The sequence below is a fragment of the Mauremys reevesii genome, linkage group 7 (genome assembly GCF_016161935.1).
Source record: "Mauremys reevesii isolate NIE-2019 linkage group 7, ASM1616193v1, whole genome shotgun sequence".
NCBI classification, from domain to species: Eukaryota; Metazoa; Chordata; order Testudines; family Geoemydidae; genus Mauremys; species Mauremys reevesii.
The window spans coordinates 71,818,705-71,843,153 of NC_052629.1; the positions used below are offsets into that span (position 1 = coordinate 71,818,705).

Consider the following 24,449-nt stretch of genomic DNA (forward strand, 5'->3'; position numbering starts at 1 on the left):
CTGCAGTAAGCTGAGCCACTCTATCGTCCTTTTCTAGTCAATTGAAGGAGTCCTTGTTTGCCTTTCTGGGGAATAATGGGAGGTGCCTGGAAGCCTACTGGCACTGAAGTGATTTAGTCTGTGTCCTCGCTGCAAAGTGGGCGGGTTACCAGTCTGAATCCAGCAGCAGCCCACTAGCCCATGCTCCCAGAGAAACCAGCTAGCCTGGGTTTAAAGCACCATTCAACTCAGAGCGTTTGTGCAGGGACAGGAGTGGGGCTAGGGACAACACCCAAGTAAACTCTGCAATAAAGGCATACCCTGGAGGAGCTGGTTATGCAAAAGGACATGAATATGTCACCTTTGGAAGACTGACCCAGGAAACACTGCTTCTCCAGGACACCACAAAGGGCACGGCCCATCAGGGAGAGAAGCAAAGGGCTTAGTTACAAGCACAGCTCTGCAGAGCTGAGGTCAGGCAACTGGGCTCTGAGTGGAGTGAGCATAGGGCTGACAGTGTGGAGCCACCGCCCAAGTCAGATCTGCTGAGCTGCAGTCACCCAGTAAACAGGATAACAACACAAAGTGATTTGGGAGAGTGCTGGGGCAGGGATGGATGGAAAGCGATACATTATTTATTCACTGAATCCTCATTATTACTAGAACTGTACTGTGGACCCGTGACCTGCTGTCTGAGCTGAAAGCCTAGACTTTGTCTCCCTATATAAGCAATGGGATCTCTCCACTTTGCTTTACAAAAGCTACCTACCGTAACTGGCAACAGAGATTTGCATAAGATTGGCCCCCTTGCCTGGCTGACATGGTGCAGTCCTGCACCTTCCAGTCCCATGGCCAGAGTGACTGGGTGGGTTTAATGGCCCCTTTAAGAAAGAGCTGGTCCTAAAAACTGGGTTTCTCCAAAGAGGAATCCCCCAAAAACGGCTAATGGTTGTACAGAACTGGAGCACAGCTTCCTGTAACTATTTCTTTGGCCTGGGATTCTGGGCACACAAGGAGCAGAGCTTTAGGTCTGCCCTGGACAATGAACTAATTGCATGGAGAAGGATTCTCAAACTTTTTGCTAATACCCCACAGTTCTTTACAATGGTTTGTGTCCATGCAGGTTTATCAGAGTGACTCCATAAGTGAGGGGCAGGGGCCTTTCCATCACCTCCTCCTGCCACTAGAAGATACCCACCCCAGATTAGGAGAGGAAAAGCAGATTGCCCATTCTGAGGTCAACTTCAGTGTCTGCAAAGAGATACATCGCCTCCCTACAGTGCCTGACCTACCATCAAAATTGCCAAAAGCCATCTCCTTCTGTGGCCAAGGGCTTCTGTTTCATTACTGGATCTGGAGTGGTCTAGGGCCCAGCTCCCCAGAACTCACGCCAAGTCATTTCTCTCAGACGATTTCCTCTTTCATGGATAGTCCAGCTAGTACAAAGAGGCTGATGGTTATTGTCTGTCATCCTCTGAGGGAGGGAAATGAGCCAGAGCAGACTGTCATGTAAAAAGGAAGCATCGGCTGTCAAAAAGGATACATGTAATTGATGGCTAGTGCTGAGGCTAGGTGCTCAGTTACAGGCTGAAAATTTTGACACCCTGTTTTGAGCTGCTTTTATGTTGTAAATGTTGGTCACATTAGGTCTCTTCTGTCTCCAGCGACAAAGGTCAGCACCCAAAGGAGGGACAGCACCAGCTTTTCCCCTCAGGCTCTTGAGGCCTGGAAGTGGCAGGCGTTAGGGCTGTTGGGGGAATGTCCTGTTCCAGAGGGGCTGCTCTCTGGGTTGGTGCCAGAGGCTGACTTAGCTCACACTGAAAGCTTTGTGGACGCTCTGTTTCAGATTCTGATTGTGGATGGCCAGGAGCTCCGGCACAGCCCTGCTTCCATCATGGAGAACATCCAGAAGTTTCTGGGGGTGACACCACTCTTCAACTACACCCAGGCCCTCAAGTAAGGATTCGTCAGTATGTACATACCACTGCTAATATCGCTAGGCAGCTGCATTGTGAGCTTGCTCGTGACCTTCACCTCAGGTGAAAGGAGAGGTGGTCTGTCATGAGCTCTGTCCCTGGCCTCTCCTGAGAAGGGATTGCAAGTTGGCCTGACTGGTGTGGTGAGTTTAAAGAAGCTTCTCTACTGTGCTTATATGATCTAACAACCTGCTTAAGCACTTGATTCCCAGAGCTGGCTGGAAAATGCCGCTCGCCTTCATCCACCTGTCACTTAGCTTCACGTGAGCCAAGAATGAGCGTGAGATGGTAGAGAAGTCTGGTTATTCTTTTTGTAGGCAGTACAGCACCCCATATTTGGACTCATCATCTCATTGTGTGGTGTCCCCTGCTTGCTGATGGAGAAGTAACCTAATGTTGTCCTAGATCCCTCCCAGAGCTGAGCCCTTTTTGACATTGACTCTGAAGTCATGAAGTGCTGTTGGTGTGGATGTTGAAATTACCTGGAACTGTAATTCCTTGAGTTTTTGTTCAGTACCTCATGGTGTCGCAAACGGACTGGGACTTTTGCTGGCTTCATTCCTGCAGTTTGACAAGTTCTGGATCTTATTTTTGGGCTGGGCTGGGCGATACAAGGGGGGAAGGTCAGATCACAACTTCATCTAGACCAAGGAATAAATGGTCAGTTTTCAGAATGGAGAGAAGTAAATAGTGTTGTCCCCTAGGGGTCTGTACTGAGACCAGTGCTGTTCAACATACTCATAAATGATCTGGAAAAGGGGGTACACAGTGAGGTGGCAAAATTTAGAGATTATACAAAACTACTCAAGATAGTTAAGTCCCAGGCAGACTGCGAAGAGCTACAAAAGGATCTCACAAAACTGGATGACTGGGCAACAAAGTGGTAGATGAAATTCAATGTTGATAAATGAAAAGTAGTGCACATTGGTAAACATAATCCCAACTATACATATTAAATGATGGGGTCTAAATTAGCCATTACCACTCAAGAAAAAGATCTTGGAGTCATTGTGGATAGTTCTCTGAAAACATCCACTCAATGTGCAGTGGCAGTCAAACAGAATTTTGGGAATCATTAGGAAAGGGATAGATAAGAAGCAGGGATGGCTCCAGGGGTTTTGCCGCCCCAAGCAGCCAAAAAATAATAATAAAAAAAAAAGGCGCGATCGCGATCTGCAGCAATTCAGCAGGAGGGTCTTCGCTCTGAGCGGGAGTGAGGGACCCTCCTCTGAATTAACACTGAATAGCTGGACCTGCCGCCCCTCTCCGGAGTGGCCACCCCAAGCACTTGCTTGCTAAACTGGTGCCTGGAGCTGGCCCTGATAAGAAGACAGAAAATATCATACTGCCTCTATATAAATCCATGGTACACCCACATCTTGAATACTGCATGCAGATGTGGTCGCCCCATCTCAAAAAAGATATATTGGAATTGGAAACGATACAGAAAAGGGCAACAAAAATGATTAGGGGTATGGAACGGCTTCCATATGAGGAGAGATTAATAAAACTGGGATTTTCAGCTTGGAAAAGAGACAGCTAAGGGGAGATATGATAGAGGTTTATAAAATCATGACTGGTGTGGAAAAATTGATTAAGGAAGTGTTCTTCTTCGAGTGATTGCTCCAATGCATTCCAGTTAGGTGTGCGCGCCGCGCGTGCACGGCATCTCGGAACTTTTTTCCCTAGCAACCCCGGCGGGCCGGCTGGCGCCCCCTGGAGTGGCGCCGCCATGGCGCTAAATATATACCCCAGCCGGCCCGTCCGCTCCTCAGTTCCTTCTTACCGCCCGTGACGGCCAGTTGGAACTGTGGAGTGCTCTCTGTCCTCCACAACCCTAGCTCTCGCTACTTTTCCTTGTACATAGTTTGTTTAGTGTTAGTATAGTTAGTTCAATAGTTAGTTAGTTAGTGATTTAGGTAAGGATAAGGGGGGTAGTTCCTCCCTTTCCTTCCCAGTCTTGAGCTCATGCCCAAGGCACCGGGCTTTAAGCCCTGCGCAGCGTGCCAGAGGCCTATGCCGGTTGGTGATCCCCACGGCTCTTGCCTCCGTTGCCTGGGCGAAGGACACCGCACGGACAAGTGCGCTATCTGCTCGGCTTTCAAGCCGCGGACCCGTAAGGAGCGAGACATTCGCCTCAAACAGCTCCTTATGGAGGCGTCCCTCCAACCCCCGGCACCGCCCGCGCCGGCACCGAGGGCTTCATCGGTGCAGAGTGCACCCGCGGCACCGAGCCGTTCCGGCACCGCGGCCCCGGTGCCTAAGCCGGCGACCAAGAAGACCCGGCGCCGCTCGCTTTCGCCTTCAGACAGTCAGCAGCTGGCGAAAGCAGTGGCAAAAGCCCGCACGGAGGACGCCGCGAGAGTGGCTGCGGCCGTGTGTAAGGCGTACCCTGGGCCCTCGACTCCGGCACCGCAAGCGCCGTCGAGTCCGGCATCGCCGCGCTCCCCGGCACCGACCGTGGTGGAGCCAAGGCTGCCGTCAACGCCGGAGACGTTCTCCTCCGCGCGTGAGCTAATCCGGCTCATAGAGGCACCGAGCCTCCAGCCCCCGGCACCGCCGGTGCGGGCTGTTACATCAGTGGGGAAACCGGCCAGAATGACACGGCCGCCCTCTCTGGACGAACGGCATGGAAGGCGCTCCCGGTCCCGATCCCGGTCCCGCCGCAGGTCGCCGTCCCGTCGTTCGGGATCTCGACGCCGCTCCTCATCTCGGCACCGAGCGCCATCCCGACGCCGCTCCTCATCCCGGCACCGGGCACCATCCCGTCGCCGGTCTGAGTCCCGGTACCGTTCTCAATCTCGGTACCGGTCGTACTCCCGGCACCGGTCCAGATCCAGGTCGCCGTACCGACGGTACCGCCGGAGATCTCCATCCCGGCACCGTTCACGACACCGCGACTCGCGAAGTCCTTCCCGGCACCGCAGATCCCGGTCCCGGTCGAGCTCCCGGCGCCGGTCGAGCTCCCGGCACCGTGGTGGCCGACGGTCGCGATCGCCGTCCAGCCGGCGCTACTCTTATCGACCCTCGGCTCCGTCGGCGGAGGGACTCCCGTCCTCAGCGGGTCATTCCCTCGGCGCCTCGGCACCGCCTTGGCCATCCCGCCCAGCGTCGGTGGCCTCCGGTGCAGACGATGCCGCCCATCAGTTGCCGACCCCGCAAGGACTCCATCACGAGCAGTGGGGCTACTGGGTCCCCTGGGCACACCATGAGGCACAGGGCACCCCCTTTCCTTTGCGGGATGGGACCGCCGGGACCAGAGTCCCCGAGGCGACAGTTAGCCGACCGCCTCCCTCTCCTCCGCACGAGCCCCCCGCTCCTACGGACCGCCAATCCGCCACTCCGCACGACAAAGCGGAGGTCCAGCCACCAGCCCCGGTGCCAGAACCAATCGGGCAGGGCGTCTCTTCATCGTCCTCGCCGGACGAGGCGGTGGCAGGTGCTGTGGCCAACGAGCCCCCGCCCATTGACCTTCGGGCCTTCCAGGAACTGCTTCGCCGCGTGGCGGCGGCCATGGGTCTTCCCGTGGCGGAGGTCCAAGAGGATGAGGACCCGATCACCAATGTGGTCGGCGCGGACACTCCCGTCCGAGTGGCATTGCCCTTTGTGCGGACAATTCAAAAAAATGCCACTACGCTCTGGCAGACCCCCGCTTCTCTTCAGCCTACAGCACGCGGGGTCGAGCGCAAGTACTTAGCCCCCCCGACGGGCTATGAGTACCTCTACTCCCACCCTACTCCGGACTCCCTGGTCGTTCAATCCGTTAACGACCGTGAGAGACACGGCCAACCTGCCCCAGCGCCCAAATCCAAGGACGCCCGCCGCATGGACCTGCTCGGCCGTAAGGTCTACTCCGCAGGGGGCTTACAAATGCGGATTGCGAACATTATGGTCCTTCTCGCCAGGTACGTCTTTGACATCTTGACGTCCCTGGCGAAATTCACGGAGCTCCTGCCATCAACGTCTCGTCAGGAGTTCTCGGCCTTGTTGGAGGAGGGAAAGAGGTCCTCCAGATCCTCTATCACGGCTGCCCTCGACGCCGCGGACTCCGGGGCTCGGACCTTGGCATCTGGCGTGACGATGGGGCGCATCTCCTGGCTGCAATCCTCCACCCTGCCGCCGGAGGTGCAGTATACTCTCCAGGACCTCCCGTTCGACACCCAGGGTCTGTTTTCCGAAAAGACGGATTCTCGGATCCAGACCCTGAAGGACGGTCGCATCGCCATCCGTACGCTCGGAATGCACACGCCGGCGACACAACGCAGACCCTTCCGGCCGCAACCCTCCCGCTACCAACAGCGCTATCGGCCGTATGCTAGCCGGCGACCGGCCCAGAACCGCCGTCGCCCGTCGGGCAATCGGCGGAACCAGGGGCAAGCCTTGTCCAAGGCTCCCCAGGGGGCCAAGTCCGCTTTTTGATGGGACGCTCGAGGACGGCCCATCTCTCTCCCTACCGGATCCTTCCCCATTATTTTACAACCGCCTTTCCCATTTCTTTTCGGCGTGGTCCCATTTGACATCGGACAGCTGGGTGTTGCAAACAGTCCAGTCGGGATACCGCCTTCAATTTGTTTCGCCCCCGCCTTCCCACCCACCCTCCCTGTCCCTCTTCAGGGACCCCTCTCACGAGCAAGTCCTCTTGCAAGAGGTCCAGACTCTGTTGAGCGTGGGTGCCATAGAAGCAGTGCCTCAAGACAGGCGGGGCAGGGGATTCTACTCCCATTATTTCCTTATCCCCAAAGCGAAAGGCGGGCTACGTCCTATCCTGGACCTTCGCGAGCTGAACAAGTTCCTGCTCAAGCCCAAGTTTCGCATGGTCACCTTGGGGACCATCATTCCCTCCCTGGATCCGGGAGATTGGTTTGCCGCCCTCGACATGAAGGACGTTTGCTTCCATGTCGCCATCTATCCTCCTCATCGACGTTACCTCCGATTTGTGCTCGGCAACGCCCACTACCAGTTTGCGGTGTTGCCATTCGGTCTCTCCACCGCACCGAGGGTCTTTACCAAATGCATGGCGGTGGTCGCCGCAGCCCTCCGCCGTCGTCAGATCCACGTGTATCCGTATCTGGACGACTGGCTGGTTCGCGGACAATCTCGACAACTAGTGATGGGCCAGGTGGCAGAGATCCGGTCCCTCTTCAGGCGGCTCGGCCTCCTCATCAACGTCGAGAAGTCCACTTTGATCCCTTCTCAGCGCGTGGAGTTAATCGGAGCGGTCCTCGACTCCACCATAGCCCGGGCCTGTCTCCCTCGCGCCCGCCATCAAACGATGGTCACCCTCATCATGGACCTAGTCGCCTTCCCGACCACGACGGTGCGCTCCTGCCTCCGCCTCCTGGGCCACATGGCGGCTTGCACGTATGTGACCGCGTACGCGCGGCTCCACCTCCGCCCGTTCCAGTCCTGGCTGGCGTCGGTGTACCGGCCACATCGAGACCCGCTCGAGATGGTGGTGACAGTCTCCAGAGTGACCCTCGAGTCCCTCTGATGGTGGCTCGACCCGGAGATCGTGTGTGCCGGGATCCCGTTCCACCCTCCGCGCCCGTCCGCCACGCTCACCACGGATGCCTCGGCACTCGGTTGGGGGGCCCACCTGGGCGATCTCCACACCCAAGGCCTCTGGTCGACCCAGGAGCTCGCCCTGCATATCAATGTCCGCGAGCTGCGAGCGATCCGTCTAGCCTGCCAAACTTTCTGCCCCCATCTGCAAGGTCGATGTGTGACGGTATTCACGGACAATACCACAGCAATGTTCTACGTGAACAAGCAGGGCGGAGCGCGCTCTTCCCCCCTCTGCAGGGAGGCGATGCTTCTGTGGGACTTCTGCGTGACCCACTCCATTCACCTACAAGCGTCCTTTCTTCCGGGAGTGCAGAACACGCTGGCCGACCGGCTCAGCAGGTCGTTCCTCTCACACGAGTGGTCCCTCCGTCCAGATGTCGCCCACACAATCTTCCGGAGGTGGGGGTTTCCCCAGATAGACCTATTCGCCTCCAGGGAGAACAGGAAGTGCCACCGGTTTTGTTCATTCCAGGGTCGCTCGCCAGGCTCCCTGTCCGACGCCTTTCTCTACCCCTGGACGGATCGCCTCCTCTATGCCTTCCCTCCAGTTCCGCTCGTGCACCGAGTGCTCCTGAAGCTTCGGAGGGACAGAGCCCACGTCATTCTCATAGCGCCGGCCTGGCCGAGGCAGCACTGGTACACCCTGCTGCTCGAGCTCTCCGTTCGGGACCCCATCCCCCTCCCGTTGTGGCCGGACCTCATCACCCAGGACTTCGGCAGACTCCGCCATCCGAACCTGCAGTCCCTCCATCTTACAGCTTGGTACCTGAGTGGTTGACCCACGCAGAGAGGGGCTGCTCCGCGGCAGTTCAGCAGGTCCTCCTGGAAAGCCGCAAGCCTTCCACGCGCTCCACTTACCTCGCGAAGTGGAAGAGGTTCGCGCTTTGGTGCGATCAGCGTTCTCTGAATCCATTCGTGGTTCCGGTACCTACCATCCTCGACTACCTGTGGTACCTTAAGGAGCAAGGTCTTGCAGTCTCCTCATTGAAGGTTCACCTCGCGGCAGTGTCCGCCTTTCGTCCATCGCTGGAAGGTCGGTCCATCTTCTCCAACCAGATGGTTTCCCGCTTCCTTAAAGGCTTGGACCGCTTGTACCCGCCGGTGCGGCGTCCGGCCCCGACCTGGGATTTGAACCTCGTCCTGGCCAAACTGATGGGTCCCCCCTTCGAGCCCTTGGCCACGTGTTCGCTACTCTACCTCTCCTGGAAGACAGCTTTCCTCGTCGCCATCACATCCGCGAGACGAGTTTCGGAGCTTCGAGCGCTAACGGTGGGCCCACCTTACACCGTCTTCCATGCAGACAAGGTACAGCTTCGGCCACATCCGGCCTTCCTCCCTAAGGTGGTATCGGCCTTCCACCTCAACCAGGAGATCTTCCTCCCGGTCTTCTTCCCGAAGCCGCATGCCTCGCCTCGGGAACAACAGCTTCACACCCTGGACGTCCGCAGGGCGCTTGCCTTTTACATCGAGCGAACGAAGCCTTTCCGGCGTTCGACCCAGTTGTTTGTCGCCGTCGCCGACCGCATGAAGGGTGAGCCGGTCTCCTCCCAGAGAATTTCGTCCTGGGTGACTGCATGTATTCGGACCTGTTACGAGCTTGCTCGCGTGCCGCCATGCCGCCTCACCGCTCACTCGACAAGGGCGCACGCCTCATCGGTTGCCTTCCTGGCCAACGTTCTGATCCAGGACATCTGTCGAGCGGCCACCTGGTCTTCAGTCCACACCTTCGCCTCCCACTACGCGTTGGTGCAGCAGTCTCGAGACGATGCAGCCTTCGGCTCTGCGGTATTACACTCCGCCACGTCTCACTCTGACCCCACCGCCTAAGGTAAGGCTTGGGAATCACCTAACTGGAATGCATTGGAGCAATCACTCGAAGAAGAAAAGACGGTTACTCACCTGTAGTAACTGGTGTTCTTCGAGATGTGTTGCTCCAATCCATTCCAGACCCGCCCTCCTTCCCCACTGTCGGAGTAGCCGGCAAGAAGGAACTGAGGAGCGGACGGGCCGGCTGGGGTATATATTTAGCGCCATGGCGGCGCCACTCCAGGGGGCGCCAGCCAGCCCGCCAGGGTTGCTAGGGAAAAAAGTTCCGAGATGCCGTGCACGCGCGGCGCGCACACCTAACTGGAATGGATTGGAGCAACACATCTCGAAGAACAACAGTTACTACAGGTGAGTAACCGTCTTTTATTTCCTCTGTCACATAACACAAGAACTAGGGAGTCACCCAATGAACTTAATAGGCAGCAGGTTTAAAACAAACAAAAGGAAGTATTTTTTCACACAACGCACAGTCAACCTGTGGAACTCTTTACCAACAGATTTTTGTGAAGGCCAAAACTATTACAGGGTTCAAAAAAGATAGGTCCGTCAGTGGTTATTAGCCAGGATGAGCAGGATGGTGTCCATAGCCTCTGTTTGCCAGAAGCTGGGAATGGGCAACAGGGGATGGATCACTTGATGATTACCTGTTCTGTTCATTCCCTCTGGGGCACCTGGCATTGGCCACTGTCGGAAGACTGGATACTGGGCTGGAGCAACTGCTCTGGCGAAACTCTTTTTGAATCTCTGGTAAGCTATATATTAAATTGGAGGCTATATATGATGAGGTATGGGATCTCTCCCATTGGTGTTGGGCTGGACGGCCTGTTTTCACTGTAGGAGACTGATTGGTTTGATTGGGTCCTAGATATGCCTGAGAAATTGTTAGCAGAGGCATTGTCTAGTGGTAAAGATTTCATGATCAGGTCTCGGTTCCTTTTCCAGCTCAGACACAGATGTGGCCTATGTGACAGTTGACATGTCACTTCACCCCCCAAAACAGTGCAGTAAGACTTCACTTGGGAGAATGGCATTAGAGAAATGTCAGGGATTAGGACTGTTTGGCTCTCTGCCAGAGCAGCTGTGATGGATTAGTGGAATTATAGACACTCCCCCATCTTCAGTTGCCATGGGTCACTGATGACCTGCAACTGCTGAAGCAGCAGAGGGGGAGGAAGCAGTGTTGGTCAGCTTGCAGCCCTGAGAATGTGTGTGTATTAAGTTGATATGTGGCCCATTTTAGGGACAAGATGGTGTTTTTTGTAGTTCATAGAGTATCAGGGTTGGAAGGGACCTCAGGAGGTCATCTAGTCCAACCCGCTGCTCAAAGCAGGACTAATTCCCAGACAGATTTTTGCCCCAGATCCCTAAATGGCCCACTCAAGGATTGAACTCACAACACTGGGTTTAGCAGGCCAATGCTCAAACCACTGAGCTATCCCTCCCTCCTTGTATTAGATCTATATTTTAATAACATAAGGTGCCCATGAGTTGAGGCTTTGAGCACCATGGGAAGCTGTCAAATCAGTGTGGCATAAAGGTAGGGTGTTTTTGTTTGTTATAAACTAATTGTTAAAAAATTCTATTGGTCCAAGTTCCCATGGAAACAGCCTCCAAAATAAAATTTTCCTGTTGGCTACCATAATATTTTGCCTGAACCTGAACGTGAAATTGACATGCGTTATAACCAAAAGTAAAACTAGTGCTTTTCATTGTCAAAGCCAAGAGGCATGCCAAAGTGAGAAACGAATTAGATTTTAAAATCTTTGAACTGGAGTCAGCTAAGGGATCAGTAACACAGACTGACACACGTTTCCTTCCCTAGGATTTTTAACTATGTGTCCCCTTTTCAGGTTTGATGAAGCAAAAGGATTTTGGTGCCAGGTGCTAGACGGAGGGAAGACTAAATGCTTGGGAAAGAGTAAAGGAAGGAAGTACCCTGACATGGATTCCTCGGTGAGTAACCAGCTTGGGGAAATGTGCCTTGCCTGGAAGAGGCATAGTGGGTTGAAGGAGAGCGCTCTCAGGCAATTAGGGACAGGTGCAGTGTCGGTGGATTTTTTGAGATATGGGGCCTACATGCCAGTGCCGGCAGACAGGGCCTTAAGTAAGTGCTAGAGCGATGCCTTTCAGGGCAGCGACAGGATTGCATGTACCCCTCGCTAACATGTGCTCTCTCTTCCCCTTGCAGTCTCGGCTGTTCCTCACAGACTTCTATCGGGAGTACAACATCGAGTTATCCAAGCTGATGAACAGACTTGGGCAGCCCCTTCCCACGTGGCTCCGCGAGGAACTGCAGAATTCCAGCTGGAGCTGAGTTGGAAGCCCCTGCCCCGGTGCTGCTGGATGCATGGTGCTGTCTATCCATGGGTATAAAAGCCAGGTGGAAAATACACTATGATGGCATCTCTTGTCAGTCAAAAAACTAGAGAAAAGAGCAGCAGACAAGATCTTGGGCTGGTGATAGGAGCCCTTCCCCCTCCCGCTGCTGCGCGGGATGTGTCATTGCAGGGGGTCCAGCGAGACTGTTGCACCCAATGCGAATCAAGCCTCTAAATATTAATGGTTTGTTACAAAAGTTTTGTAAGAAAGACATACAGAAAAGGAAATTGCACAAAGTGTAGTGGCTGCTCCAGGAGGACTGTGATCCCAGGGAACATCTGTGGGCTTCCCTCCCCCCCACCCAGAGGAGAGCATGCTAACCCTTTGAAGACTGGGATTTTTCAGACTCCTATAATACTACTGTCTGAAATGGTCAGTACCTGGAGGGTTAATGTCTTCCAGTTGTGACAGGTTTGGGGCACAGCACCTGGCCTTTGTTGTTGATAGCAAGGTGGTAATTGCACTTTCATAGCAGGAAGAGCCACTGCAGGCCAGAGAGGGGGGGAATCGGGAGAACCCCAGCTTTGGGGAGCAGTTTTAATGCCAGCTATGAAGGGCAACATTCTCTCTTCCTCCTTGCACGTGGAGTTTGTTCTTTGGAGATGGGTCCTGCTGTTGGTCACCTGTGTGGCTCCCTCAACAGCATCCTCAGCTTAGGCTCCCTGCTCAGAGAGGAGGTGTTGTAAAGTGGACTGCCTGGCCCTGCCTGCAGCTGTGCCCTTGGGATAGTGTGTCCAGGGAGCTAGGTGAAGGGGCAGAGGCTTGCAGAAGTTGTCATAAAGAATCTGTCTGTTGTCTTCCAGAGGGAGGGGAATAGAGGTTGCCAGATAGATAGGTCCTTTACCTCCTCCTGGGATGGGCTTGATGAGTTAGTCTAAGACCCCTGGTTGCAAAGGCTCTAAGCCATGCTGCTGTTTTTGAATATAACTGAGGATCGTGTCCTAGTGGCAGCTTCCTCTCTTGCATATTTCCCAGGCATTACTGATATGGGGCAGACTGGTCCAGTTCTTTTCTGGGGCTGCATCAGCATCCACATGATGGCAGGTGGCAGAAGCTACCAGGCCACAAAGCTAGTTTCTTCAGTGGACAGTGGTGAGAGAGGAATGGAGTGAAAAGGAACATCCTCTGACTAGCACTTAGTTATCTATCCCATCCCTGCAACAGATCTGGTGCCCCTGAGGATGTCATCTGCTCAAAAGCTGCGTAGGAGCAACCTAGGAAAGATGCAGGGCACTCAGAGCAGAGCGTGTTGATCCTCCCTCAGTGCGAAAGAACAAGGCCCTGGTCCTTGTGAATTAAAAGGGAAGAGACATTCTCAGTCCCTGTACCAAGCCTGATAGCTTAGTGAGAGTAAAAGCAGCTCTGCTGCCAAGGGACTGGGAGTGGGGCTTCTATTGCAGAGACAATTGTCCATCTGCATTGCGGGGGGGGGGGGGGGCGGGGGGTTGCTTTCCCCTGCAGTCCCTGAGGTTGGCCACATGTGGAAAGGGAATACGCAGAGGGCTAATTCTGACAAAATCGTCCCTGCTGCTGTCTGGAGTGGTTGTTTTCTTTCTCACTGAGCCCTGGGCATCTAAATTCCAACTTCCCCCATCTCGCTGCACGGAGGAGAGTGGCTCTGGAAACAGCTTTTTTTACTCCTTCTCCAGCCTTATAGCAGGGGTCACTTGGAATGGTATCTGACCCAGACAGGAACACAACGTATGGCAACTTCTGTGGTATCCTTTTTTCTAAAGGGGAGAGAAGCTGTTTCAACCAAGCTTTTCCATTGAGCCTTAGGTATTGTGTATTTTTTAAATGGTGCATTTACCATTGTATGTAAATGTGTATAGTATGCAATATAGTATTTTATTCCACATGCCCTAAAGAAGGGTTAACCTTGTGCAACCAAAAAAGAAACCCATCTCCCCCATTAGAACAGAGGAGAGCCCCACTTCCTGCACTGGATTCATGTATAGTGTCATTCACATTGAATGATGATAATGGAGAAATTCTTGGCTCTCGAAGCTGAGCACAAGTGTCTGAATAAAGGCTAGAAGTAGCATTCAGTGGATTCAATAAATGTACCACTTATTTTCTATGAGTTGTGATGGTTTGGAGTGTTGTCCTCTTTCTGGTTCTGGGCTCACCCCCTTCCCCACCACACACATCCCTGGGCTTGGGCAAAGGCAGCTTAGACAGTGACCTAAGCTGGTATTTGGGAAGGGTGTGGTGGGTGTTAGGAATAGGGTCATGAAGCTGTGCAGTGACAAAAGGGGGCAGATGTTACAACCAGCAGCACCAGTACCACTGAGCCATAAAATTAAATGGAGCAGACCAGCGAAACAGTTCCCTCCCGTCTCAGTACACATTGTGAGTGATGAAGCACTGCAAACCCCCACAGTCCTGCCATGATTCACCAGCCTGCCTGTAGGCTTCTGGCCAGTGTCTGCAAGCCTGAAGCTGTTGGTAAAGGCTTGCTCTAGTCAAGAAACTGCAGGCAGAAGTCTTGACCATCCCTGTGCTGCCACCCTCACCTGACATGCAGCAAAGAACAGGCTTTTCTTTAGGGCTGGTGCTAACTTTGGAGGTGGTCCAATGCTGCTCAGAGAGCACGGGCTAGCAGGCTGAGCTTGTTCACATCATGTTAGCCTCAATTCAACTACCCCAGCAGCAGGGGGTTGCTATTACACGTCAGAAGCAGGAAGCTGCATTCAGCATAAGCAGTGCAGGTATCTTTACACTCTGCCTCTGTATAGAACTCTAGTGTGTGTTCTCCAAGAGGCAGGCCCTGTAACCAAGTGTAATATTACCCTGGCCCCACTAAGCGCCCCTAGGGGAGTGCTCTGTGCATTGTCATTACTTCCTGCCACTGGGCTTGCACTGTTTCTTTTCCTGTTACCTTGATTGTTACAGGTTTGAGTCCAAGACCTTGTGCATTCAGACTGGGAAGGGGCTCTTTTTTTCCAATACAGAGGTCAGTGATTTTACTACACAACCTAGTTCGCTCCTCCCTTGTATGCTAGAGCTACTGCTCTGGACAAATCACATCCACTCTAGTTGATGGAGAAGAGCTGGTTTTAAAACAAACCCCCACCAGCACATTTGTTTGAAGTAGCCACCCATTTCCCAGCCAAAGCCTTCTAACCCTACAAACACAAAACGAGATTGGACCTGAAGAACCAGCCCTCTCAGGTTGGGGTGGCCTTAGTATGTATGACCCTGCTAACTTGAAGACTGACACTGTCTCATGCCAATAATATATAGCTTACCAAGAGATTCAAAAAGGGTTTGGTCAGAGCAGTTGCTCCAAATTAGGCTAAATGAACATAAGAACGGCCATACTGGATCAGACCAAAGGTCCATCTAGCCCAGTAGCCTGTCTTCTAATAGCAGCCAATGCCAGGTGCCCCAGAGGGAATGAACAGAACAGGTGATTATCAAGTGATCCATCCCGTCACCCATTCCCAGCTTCTGGCAAAGAGAGGCTAGGGACATCCTCCCTGCCCATCCTGGCTAATAACCACTGACGGACCTATCCTCTGTGAACTTGTCCAGAGAACTAATCACCAGGAGCTAGCACAGCCCAGCAACCTCATAGAGTAACAAGCGAACACACACAAGTTACTGCAGAGAAAGGAAGTAACCCACATCAATGACCTCCCACAGAAGCTAGAACAAGCCTAACATTAAAAAGCTGCGACCATGCAATCAGTGGAGCCAGGGCCAGAAAGCTCTCAACAGCTTAGATTGTATTAACCAAGGCCTGAGACTGACAGAGTAAAATGACCCAAAAGGAATTGGCTGCATTAGGGAGTATTTGAGTTCTGAGTTAGGCTAGTCTCGGCCATGAGTGCAGCCCACCATTTCTAGCAAATTTAAAGTGAGGCTCAACACATAAAAGGAGAATTCCAGGTCATTTACCTGTCCCACAAAAATGAAAGCCACAAGCCAGGAGCTGTGGGGCACTGCCTTGGCTGGCTGTTAGAAAGTCACCTTGCAGCGGGGGCCGGAATATCAGGACGCCATCTGTAATCAGTTTCCTTTCCATGTAGGTCACTGAGCCATGAGTACAACGAGGCAGGAACTCCAGAGCTATGATCAGGGTTTTGGCGCAAATAGTGGACCCCCTAAACAAACTGAGTCACTGGATTAAAAATCAGTTTAAGAAAACTTTTGTGAGGCAAGTAGTAAGAGCAGCTTGCGTAAAGCATTCATCCTGAGGCTAGAGTCTGATTACATCCAAAACCAACCTTCCTCTTGGGAAGCTGCAGGTGACAGAAATCAGGAAGAACCAAGCACCCATTGTATTTTAAGGGGTATGTTGTTTGCCAGCAGCTTTCCATGATCAGATTCGCGCTGGAGTGGGAAGACCCCTTTCTTAAGCACAGCTGCCCAAAGACTGTATGGGGGGCTGGCCATTTTTGGGAGCAGTGTGAAAAAGGCGAGCACTAGGAAATGGGATGAACCTAAGATATACCTGGGCACAGCCAGGAGAACAGCTGAGTCTGGGGAAGAGTCCATTCTCTGCACTGTGGTCAGAGCCTCTCCTGGATGACATTCACTGCCCCTCTCAATCTTATTGACTTGCACAAATTTCTTGTTTCGGCTGTTTCCAGCTGAAAGGGGAAATACCACCCTGCTAGCAGGAGAGACCCTAACTGCAGGAGGACTCCCCCCTCCCCCCCTCAAGTTTTGTACCTGAGGTCTGCTCACAGCACAGGCCCTAGCCCCAGATGGAGCTCTTAACTGCACACAGCTTGAATGTGATATGTGATGAGCTCCCAGCTTCTACCCTTGGGGTGGGGAGTTTGTTTACAAACAGCAGCAGGGTGTTTAAGATAACAAAAGGCATAATTAAAGAGAGGAAACCAAGGGTAAGACTAAATGGTGAGAATGGAGCATGGTAGATAGTGGTGTTCCCCAGGGGTCTGTATTGAGACATATTCATAAATGATCTGGAAAAAGGGGTAAACAGTGAGGTGGCAAAATTTGCAGATGATACAAAACTACTCAGGCTACTTAAGTCCCAGGCAGACTACAAAAAATAACAAACGGCTCTCACACAACAGCAGATGAAATGCAATGTTGATAAATACAAAGTAAAGCACATTGGAAAACATAATCCTAACTATACATATAAAATGATGGGGGTCTAAATTAACTGTTGCTGCTCAAGAAAGATCTTGGAGTCATTGTGGCTAGGTCTTTGAAAACATCCACTCAATATGCAGCTGCAGTCAAAAAAGTGAACAGAATGTTGGAAAGGGATAGATAAGACAAAATATCATATTGCCTCTATATAAATCCATAGTACGCCCACATATTGAATACTGCATGCAGATGTGGTCAGCCCATCTCAAAAAATGGATTTGGAAAGGGTACAGCGAAGGACAACAGAAATGATTGGAGGCATGGAACAGCTTCAGTATGAGGAGAGATTAAAAAGCCTGGGACTTTTCAGCTGGGAAAAGAGATGACTAAGGGGGAATATGATAGAGGTTTATAAAATTGTGATGTGGAAAAATTGACTAAGGAAATGTTATTTACTCCTTCACATGAACTAGGGGTCATCAAATTAAATTAATAGGCATCAGATTTAAAACAAACAAAGAAGTATTTCTTCACAGTCACCCTCTGGAGCTCTTTGCCGGAAATGTTGTGAAGGCCAAAACTATAACAGGGTTCTGATAAGTTCATGTAGGATAGGTTCATCACTGGCTATTAGCCAGGATGGATAGGGATGGTGTCCCTAGCCTCTGTTTGCCGGGAGTGGGCGACAGGGGATGGATGACTTGATGATCACCTGTTCTGTTCATTCCCACCGGGGCACCTGTCATTGGCCACTGTTGGAAGACAGAATGCTGGGCTAAGTAGATCATTGGTTTACCCAGTACAGCCATTCTGATCTTTAATAGTACCCAGATGTAGCTGCCCCCCTTCCCCCCTTGTAACCCACTAAACCCCTCCCCTCTGAGAGCTGAGATTGAGTCTTGATGGGGCTGGCTCTCTCCGCAGAGTTAGTAACAAAGTAAGACTATACATTAAAATTTTAAACCCAACCAGTGTCTTGCCACAAGATGTCAGAACATGTTAGTATTAGACAAACTGGAGGATTGGGCCAAAAGAACTCTGATGAGGTACAACAAGGACAAGTGCAGAATCCCATGCACAGCTACAGGCTGGGGACCGACTGGCTAAGCAGCAGTTCTGCAGAAAAGGACCTTGGGATTACAGTGGACAAGAAGCTGGATACGAGTCAGCAGTGTGCCCTTGCTGCCAAGAAGGCCAACGGCACATTGGGCTGCATTAGTAGTAGCATTGCCAGCAGATTGAGGGAAGTGATTATTCCCCTCTATTCAGCACTGGTGAGGCCACACCTGAAGTATTGCATCCAGTTTTGGTTCCCCCACTCGAGAAGGGACGTGGACAAATTGGAGAGTCCAGCGGAGGGCAACAAAAATGATTAGGGGGCTGGGGCACATGTCTTATGCAGAGAGGCTGAGGGAACTGGGCTTGTTTAGTCTGCAGAAGAGAAGAGAAGAGTGAGGGCGGATTTGACAGAATCCTTCAACTACCTGAACAGGGTGGTTTCAAAGAGGATGGAGCTCGGCTGTTCTCAGTGGTGGCAGATGACAGAACAAGGAGCAATGGTCTCAAGTTGCAGTGGGGGAGGTCAAGGTTGGATATTAGGAAACACTATTTCACTAGGAGGGTGGTGAAGCACTGGAATGGGTCACCTAGGGAGGTGGTCGAATCTCTTTCCTTAGAGGTGTTTAAGGCCCAGCTTGACAAAGCCCTGGCTGGGATGATTGAGTTGGGGATTAGCCCTGCTTTGAGCAGGGAGTTGGACTAGGTGACCTCCTGGACTAGGTGACCTTCCAACTCTGATATTCTATGATTCCATGATTCAAGCTGAGTGGGTCTAATATTTATTTAATTTTCTTTCTTTTGGATAGGAATTAGATACAGGGCTCCTGTCAGCTAATTGCCAAGTTATCTGGAATCATGGTTAAAGTCACCCCCCCCCCCCCATCTGAAATGGTGCCCCTGCCTAACTGGCCTCTCAGCAAGGGCTATTATGACAAACCTGCCACTGGCCCTCAGTTGGGGGTGGGGGTAACATGATCATATACTATGACCCATGATTGTAATGGAGCACTTCTGCCTTAGAGCACATGAACTAGCGCCCTGCCTCAGCTGGCGTAGGGACTATTCACTAAGTATTGGCCTTGGGGAAAGCTGGCACCACATTTCTAATCAACTGAGGGCTCCCATAAATCACTCAGGCCACAAAAGTGCAACTGGTCCCTCCCATTGCTCCTCGATGCTGCCCTGCCCCCGGTCCAGGTGGGGCACAGCACTACAGGACCTGGTCTTGATCCTCAACTCTGGTCACATGGCAGAATTCACCCCACACCCTCCCTGCCCCTGGCCTCCACCACCTCCATCCCCCCTCTCCCCATCATCTCTGGACTCCGCTGCCTTTTTGGCCCTGCATTCCCTGCCCCCAATTCACCCAGGCCCCTGCTGGCTCCCTGAGGTGGGTTGGGGAGGGGAGTGGCAGTGCAGGCACCAGCAAGAGTTGGTGGCTGGACTCAAGACCATCACAAATTTTTGTTGTGGGAACCTTTGGTCCAGGCCAAATATGCAATTGCCCTGTTAGGCTACAGGTCCTCAGCCATACGGAACTCTTCCTAGAGGGGAGTGACTGAACTGCACCCTGCTGGGACATGAGGCACTCTGAGAAGGCTGAGAGTAAATCTAGCTTCCTCAGGGACTCAGACTGAATGAGATTTAGAGCCCTACTCAGGTCTAAGCAATGCCACATTCTCTCATCTGGCCTTGAATTTAGGGCAGGGCCTCGGATAAGAATCTCTGGGTTCAATGAAAGTGAGACAAAACCTTAGCTAATGACATCCTTTGCCCCTGCCAGGTTTTCTCCCACTTCAGAAGATGAAATCAGGAGGCTAATTCCTTCACCCCTATTCTCAGAAGTAACCAGCAGGAAGAAAGCCATCTTGGGCAACAAACGCTGATTTAATAAATCAGTAAAGGCTGCTGGGAGCCACTGGGGCTCAACTTAGCCAAAGCCAGGGATGTCCTGACTGCCACAGAGCCTGCTCAAGCTGCCTGAAAGCTCTTGTGGTAGCAGGTGGGAATGTGCCATTTCAAAGATAACCTGCAAGGCTGATTGTTTGCCTTCTCCCAGGACCATGGAGGAAACTTCACAGCCCCTTAGACTGCATGGCAGGGGAAAAACACCTTCCTCATTAAATGCTCCTGCTCGCGCTCAGACACACACTCCAGCACAGCTCAAGGAGACTGTTTCCTAGCAACCTTAGTCCTGTGAGAGACGGGCAGAACCCCCTAAAACTATTTTTACCTGGACCCCTGCCCGGGTTGGCCATTTTGCTCAGTCCACATTTGTCTTGAGTGAGATCCCATCCCATCTGGTGAACTCCCCTATCCCTTTTGCTGTGCCTACTGAGACTCTGGTGTGGCTGCAGCTCACCTCCCTATGCTGGGAGCAGTGGCCATTCACATGAACACTGAAGGCCCTCCCCTCTCAGAAGCAGAAAAGAAAACGAGTACATGACACCACTGTCAGACATACATGGTGATGCACACAGAAAAAGATCACCTGTCCCGCTACCTCCTTTTGGCTACAGCGATCATAGGGGCTACATGGAATTAGAGCTGGTACATTTCCAGCCAGAAATTCCCTGCTAACCTCATACAAGCAGTCTCTGTTGTGTCAGCCCAAACTAAGGATCCTGGTGACAATACTTTTCTCCGCATTGCCACCTCCTCCTGATTGGGTGTGTCTAGATTTACCTGAGCAACCATCTCCCCACTGGAAGTTTAGTCTCCAACTCCATATTGTGGTTTAACCAAGTCTCTGCCTTGCCCTTTATCGCACATTTCAAGCTAAACCCACATCCTCAACTCAGGACTATCACCTGTGCTCCTAGCACTTGTGTAAGGTGTGTAGCTTTGCTGCTTTCTCCTGTACTTCCTGCATTTCTTGGAGACGATAGTAAATGTTCTCCTCTGTCTCCCCCCCCCCCCCCCACTGTTCTTCACTTAAACCTGGGGGAAGGTTGGGAAACAGTTTTCTTTCAGAGCCTTCCTGATAACCCTGCACTGACCCCAGGAGGTAGCCCTACTCTGATCGGACAACCCCCTCCCAGCACAGAGAGCACACCCATGTGCCAGGAACCCAAACTTCTCTTTGGATCACCTGGCTGTCTCCATTTTCTGCACTGCAGATAACTTGAGTCAAACCCAGCTGTCAGTTATGCAGCACCACCCATTACCTTTTACAATGCCGGTCTCCCAGCATACTTGAGTGGATAGTCAGGGTACTGAAAGCTCCAGGGCTCATAAGGGGGCCAAAGTTTGAATTCACATTCAGTGAGACACCAGCAAAAACCTCACCTCTGTCAAACGCAGATGTTTATGGAGGCTCATTATTACAGCAGCTTTTTAATTTGCTTTTCACCTGTCTAGAGTAGGAAACAAAAGGGCAATGTTGGAGCTTTTAACAGGGGCCTCAGGCAGGGGAGAACCAACACTTGAGTATTACCACCGAATTTAAACTGTTCTCATCAATAGCTACTGGAACAACTTACTGGATTCTCCAGCACTCAAGATGGTCCCTTCTGGCTTTAAAATCTATGACTTTTTTCCGAATCTCACTGGAGCTCGTTTGGATTATAACATCCCCCAATGGCACTTAAGCCCAAACGCAGGAAGAGCCAGAGAGTGAAACTTTGTTGGTACTGGCCAAGGCAAATGAAGAGCAAAATGCACAACTAGTGAAAAGTGCAAGAGATTCTTAATTTCCTTTCAGGTTTAATGATCTGAGGAGTCAGCAGTAACACATGAAAGGATTTTTTTTAACATGTCTATTTAACATGGCAGCAAGTCTTTACGTTTCCTTGATATAAAAAAATGTTTTCTCAAATGAACATTCTGTAGCACGTCCACCACAGTCTTGCCCACTTATTCAGCTGAGCATCTCGCCAAACTAAGCAGAGAGCTAATATTTTTCACTACATACCATATAACGGTTAGGTATGGTTAAGGGAGAGTAGTTTCTGTTAGTACGGGACTTTGGAGACGTGACGCTCTACGCACAGTAATCGCTCTATCACTCTATCGCTCACTAATAAATTAACAAACAGGAGCCTTGGCATTCAAGTCCTGATGGCCAGTGAAGTTAAGCAAGGACACACAGGAATCCCCACTCCTGTTACACTCAGCCATGAGAGTTGAGAAGGAGCTCCCCAGCCCCCGACAGATAGGCCAGTTAAGGTGCTGTCTATTGAATGGCTTGGAGAAAAGTCCTCTTCCAGTGCTGTGCCAGGCAAAAGATTCTCCAGCCTGCCACGGTTTTACTGAAAGCGACGACCCCCACACTCACCTCTCCCAGCCTGGATTTGCCCAAGTGCGACAGCTACTTGTGAGCCCTTCAAGAGCGATCACTGGCCCATGGCAGGAACATTCCACCAGAGCCGAGAGAAGAGGGAATCAGTCTAAGAAAACGAGTGTTTAATCAGGAAACGAGAAGAGACCAGGGATAAGAAATTGATTACAGGAGAGTAATACCCCAGCCAAAGGAACACGATTGTACAACTCAGAACATCCTACAGAGCCAGCAGTGCCCGGGCAGCAACACTCCTGGGAAAGAGCCCCAGCAGCTCAGCCAGGCCTCCAGGCAGCTGAGCACAGTCCCGGTGCACGACTCTCCAAGTCCCAACCTCTCCCATCAGAAGCTGATGCAGGGAATTGTGGAGGTGGCTGGGCAGCGAGGAGCTCCCTGCTACTCCAGCTTCTCTCAGCAGGTGGTGCTGCGAGGAATGGCCTGGGAGCTCTGCAGAGCGCGGCCCCAGCCTCCCTGACAGAAGCTGGCATGTGGAGAGAGAGAGAAGCCCATACAAAAAAAAAAAAAAAAAAAAGAAGTTTACACATTTATAAATGCCAAAATAAATATTTGTTTGAAGACAGACTCTCCCCGCCCTCAAACACGTGCACACACACTGCAAACCGCTCGTGGGACAGCCTTGGGGGCACGGGGCGAAATCAAGGATACACCGCAGGGAAGCCAGCTCAACTGCTTCTCATTTCCTCCCCCCTTACGAAGGCCGTGGCTTGCGGGGGGTCGGAGGAAGAACAAGTGAAGCTGAGCACTGCTATGCGGTGGCGCTGGAGAGGAATGTCACGGTATAAATACATCAGATCAGTGGTTTCCAACAAGTTAAAACTAAAATAAAAAAGACACCATAAGGAACGATGGTGTGATTGGAACTAAAGCTACCCAGGGTGGAGGTCTGCAAGTCTGTAGCGTTCTGCCTGCTGTCACGGGGAAAAGGTGGTCATTTCCAGAGAGACCCTTTGCCACAGCTCCTTGGTCTGCTTGCTGCGCTTTAGGTTCTGGAGGATATCGTTGAACTGCATCATGCCCATGGGAGTCAAGCAGAAGGCGCTTCGGGCACTGCGGATGGCATTCACAAAGTCATCGTAGTCAGCTGGGGTGAGGTGGATCAACCGGTGGTGGATGTACTGGGGGGACAAGGAGACAGCATTCAGGTGTTTGCTCTCTCCACCTTAATGTTGGCTGTGAAGTGCTCAGCGCAGGGCTCAATTGCTCCCAAGGTGGAACATCACAGGATTCTGCAATAAGGGTTACCAACACCAGCACCAAGACTCAGAGGCTCTGACCAGCAGGTTAGCTGCTACAACAGATGACACTGCTATGCCTCACACCCCACGGAAACCAACCAGGACACTGAATGAAAATCCAGGTCTCCCACCTTACTCTGCAACAGGCAGCTACTACAAAGCTCCTGAAGGAGAGAACCTATCAGAGTGCAGCACAGAAAATGCCCATGGGATAAGGAAATCCCCCAGACCCCAGTCAGCTCCACACACGCAGCCTCCACCAGGCCATGTGCATTCTGCAGGTTACACACAAGGGCCATTTATCCACCCCAGCATGTTCACGGTGTCTGCGCCACACCTCCTTTCCGCTGCTACCAGGGCAAGGGAAGCTATCATTTTTGAAAAAACAAGGAGGAGTCCTTGTGGCACCTTAGAGACTAACGAATTTATTTGGGCATAAGCTTTTGTGGGCTAGAACCCACTTCACCAGATGCATGAAATGAAAAATACAGGAGCAGGTATAAATACATGAAAGGATTGGGGTTGTTTTACCAAGTGTGAGGTCAGTCTAACGAGATAGATGAATTAACAGCAGGATACCAAGGGAGGAAAAATAACTTTTGAAGTGGTAAGAGAGTAGCTCATTACAGACAGTTGACAAGAAGGTGTGAGTAACAGTTGGGAGAAATTAGTACTGGGGAAATTAAGTTTAGGTTTTGTTATGACCCAACCACTCCCAGTTTGCTGATACAGACTAACACGGCTACCACTCTGAAACCTATCCCTTTTGAGTAACACTGATGCTAAATTGCTGCAGGGTAACTCCACGATTTCTGCTCCAGGGGCCTAAATCAGTCACCCCCACCAGTCTCTTGGCTGAGACCCCAGTGCTGCTGGCCCAGTGCATGAGAGGATGTTCCTTTCACGTGTTTTGCAAAAACATTTCAAAGTCAAGCTTCGGTAGTTCTCACACAGAGATCTGTTACACCAAACAGCCTCTAGGTGGCAGGTTAGTATAGTCAACAGAGCCTTTAGATCAGTGTCCTCACCCCTCTGATAATTTATTCAGGGAGCAAC

General features: G+C 51.8%; 2 protein-coding genes across 30 annotated transcripts in view; one reads left to right on the forward strand and one right to left on the reverse strand.

The window, feature by feature from the left end:
- NDST2 (N-deacetylase and N-sulfotransferase 2) overlaps window positions 1-14,091 on the forward strand; it is a 259,472-nt gene extending 245,381 nt beyond the window's left edge. For 20 of the 22 annotated variants that reach the window (XM_039546512.1, XM_039546500.1, XM_039546511.1 and 17 more), the window contains 3 exons: window positions 1,826-1,935; window positions 11,198-11,300; window positions 11,536-14,069. In XM_039546512.1, the coding sequence (XP_039402446.1) occupies window positions 1,826-1,935; window positions 11,198-11,300; window positions 11,536-11,661 (339 nt within the window). In that variant the 3' untranslated portion in view covers window positions 11,662-14,069. Of the gene's footprint in view, window positions 1-1,825; window positions 1,940-11,197; window positions 11,301-11,535 lie in introns of those variants that run through there. The other 2 variants (XM_039546522.1, XM_039546520.1) reach the window with 2 other exon arrangements.
- An 8,150-nt stretch (window positions 14,092-22,241) lies between these two features.
- Window positions 22,242-24,449, reverse strand: part of ZSWIM8 (zinc finger SWIM-type containing 8) — a 133,683-nt gene continuing 131,475 nt past the window's right edge. For 7 of the 8 annotated variants that reach the window (XM_039547615.1, XM_039547613.1, XM_039547611.1 and 4 more), the window contains one exon: window positions 22,242-23,273. In XM_039547615.1, the coding sequence (XP_039403549.1) occupies window positions 23,070-23,273 (204 nt within the window). In that variant the 3' untranslated portion in view covers window positions 22,242-23,069. The remainder of the gene's footprint in view (window positions 23,274-24,449) is intronic. The other variant, XM_039547612.1, reaches the window with a different exon arrangement.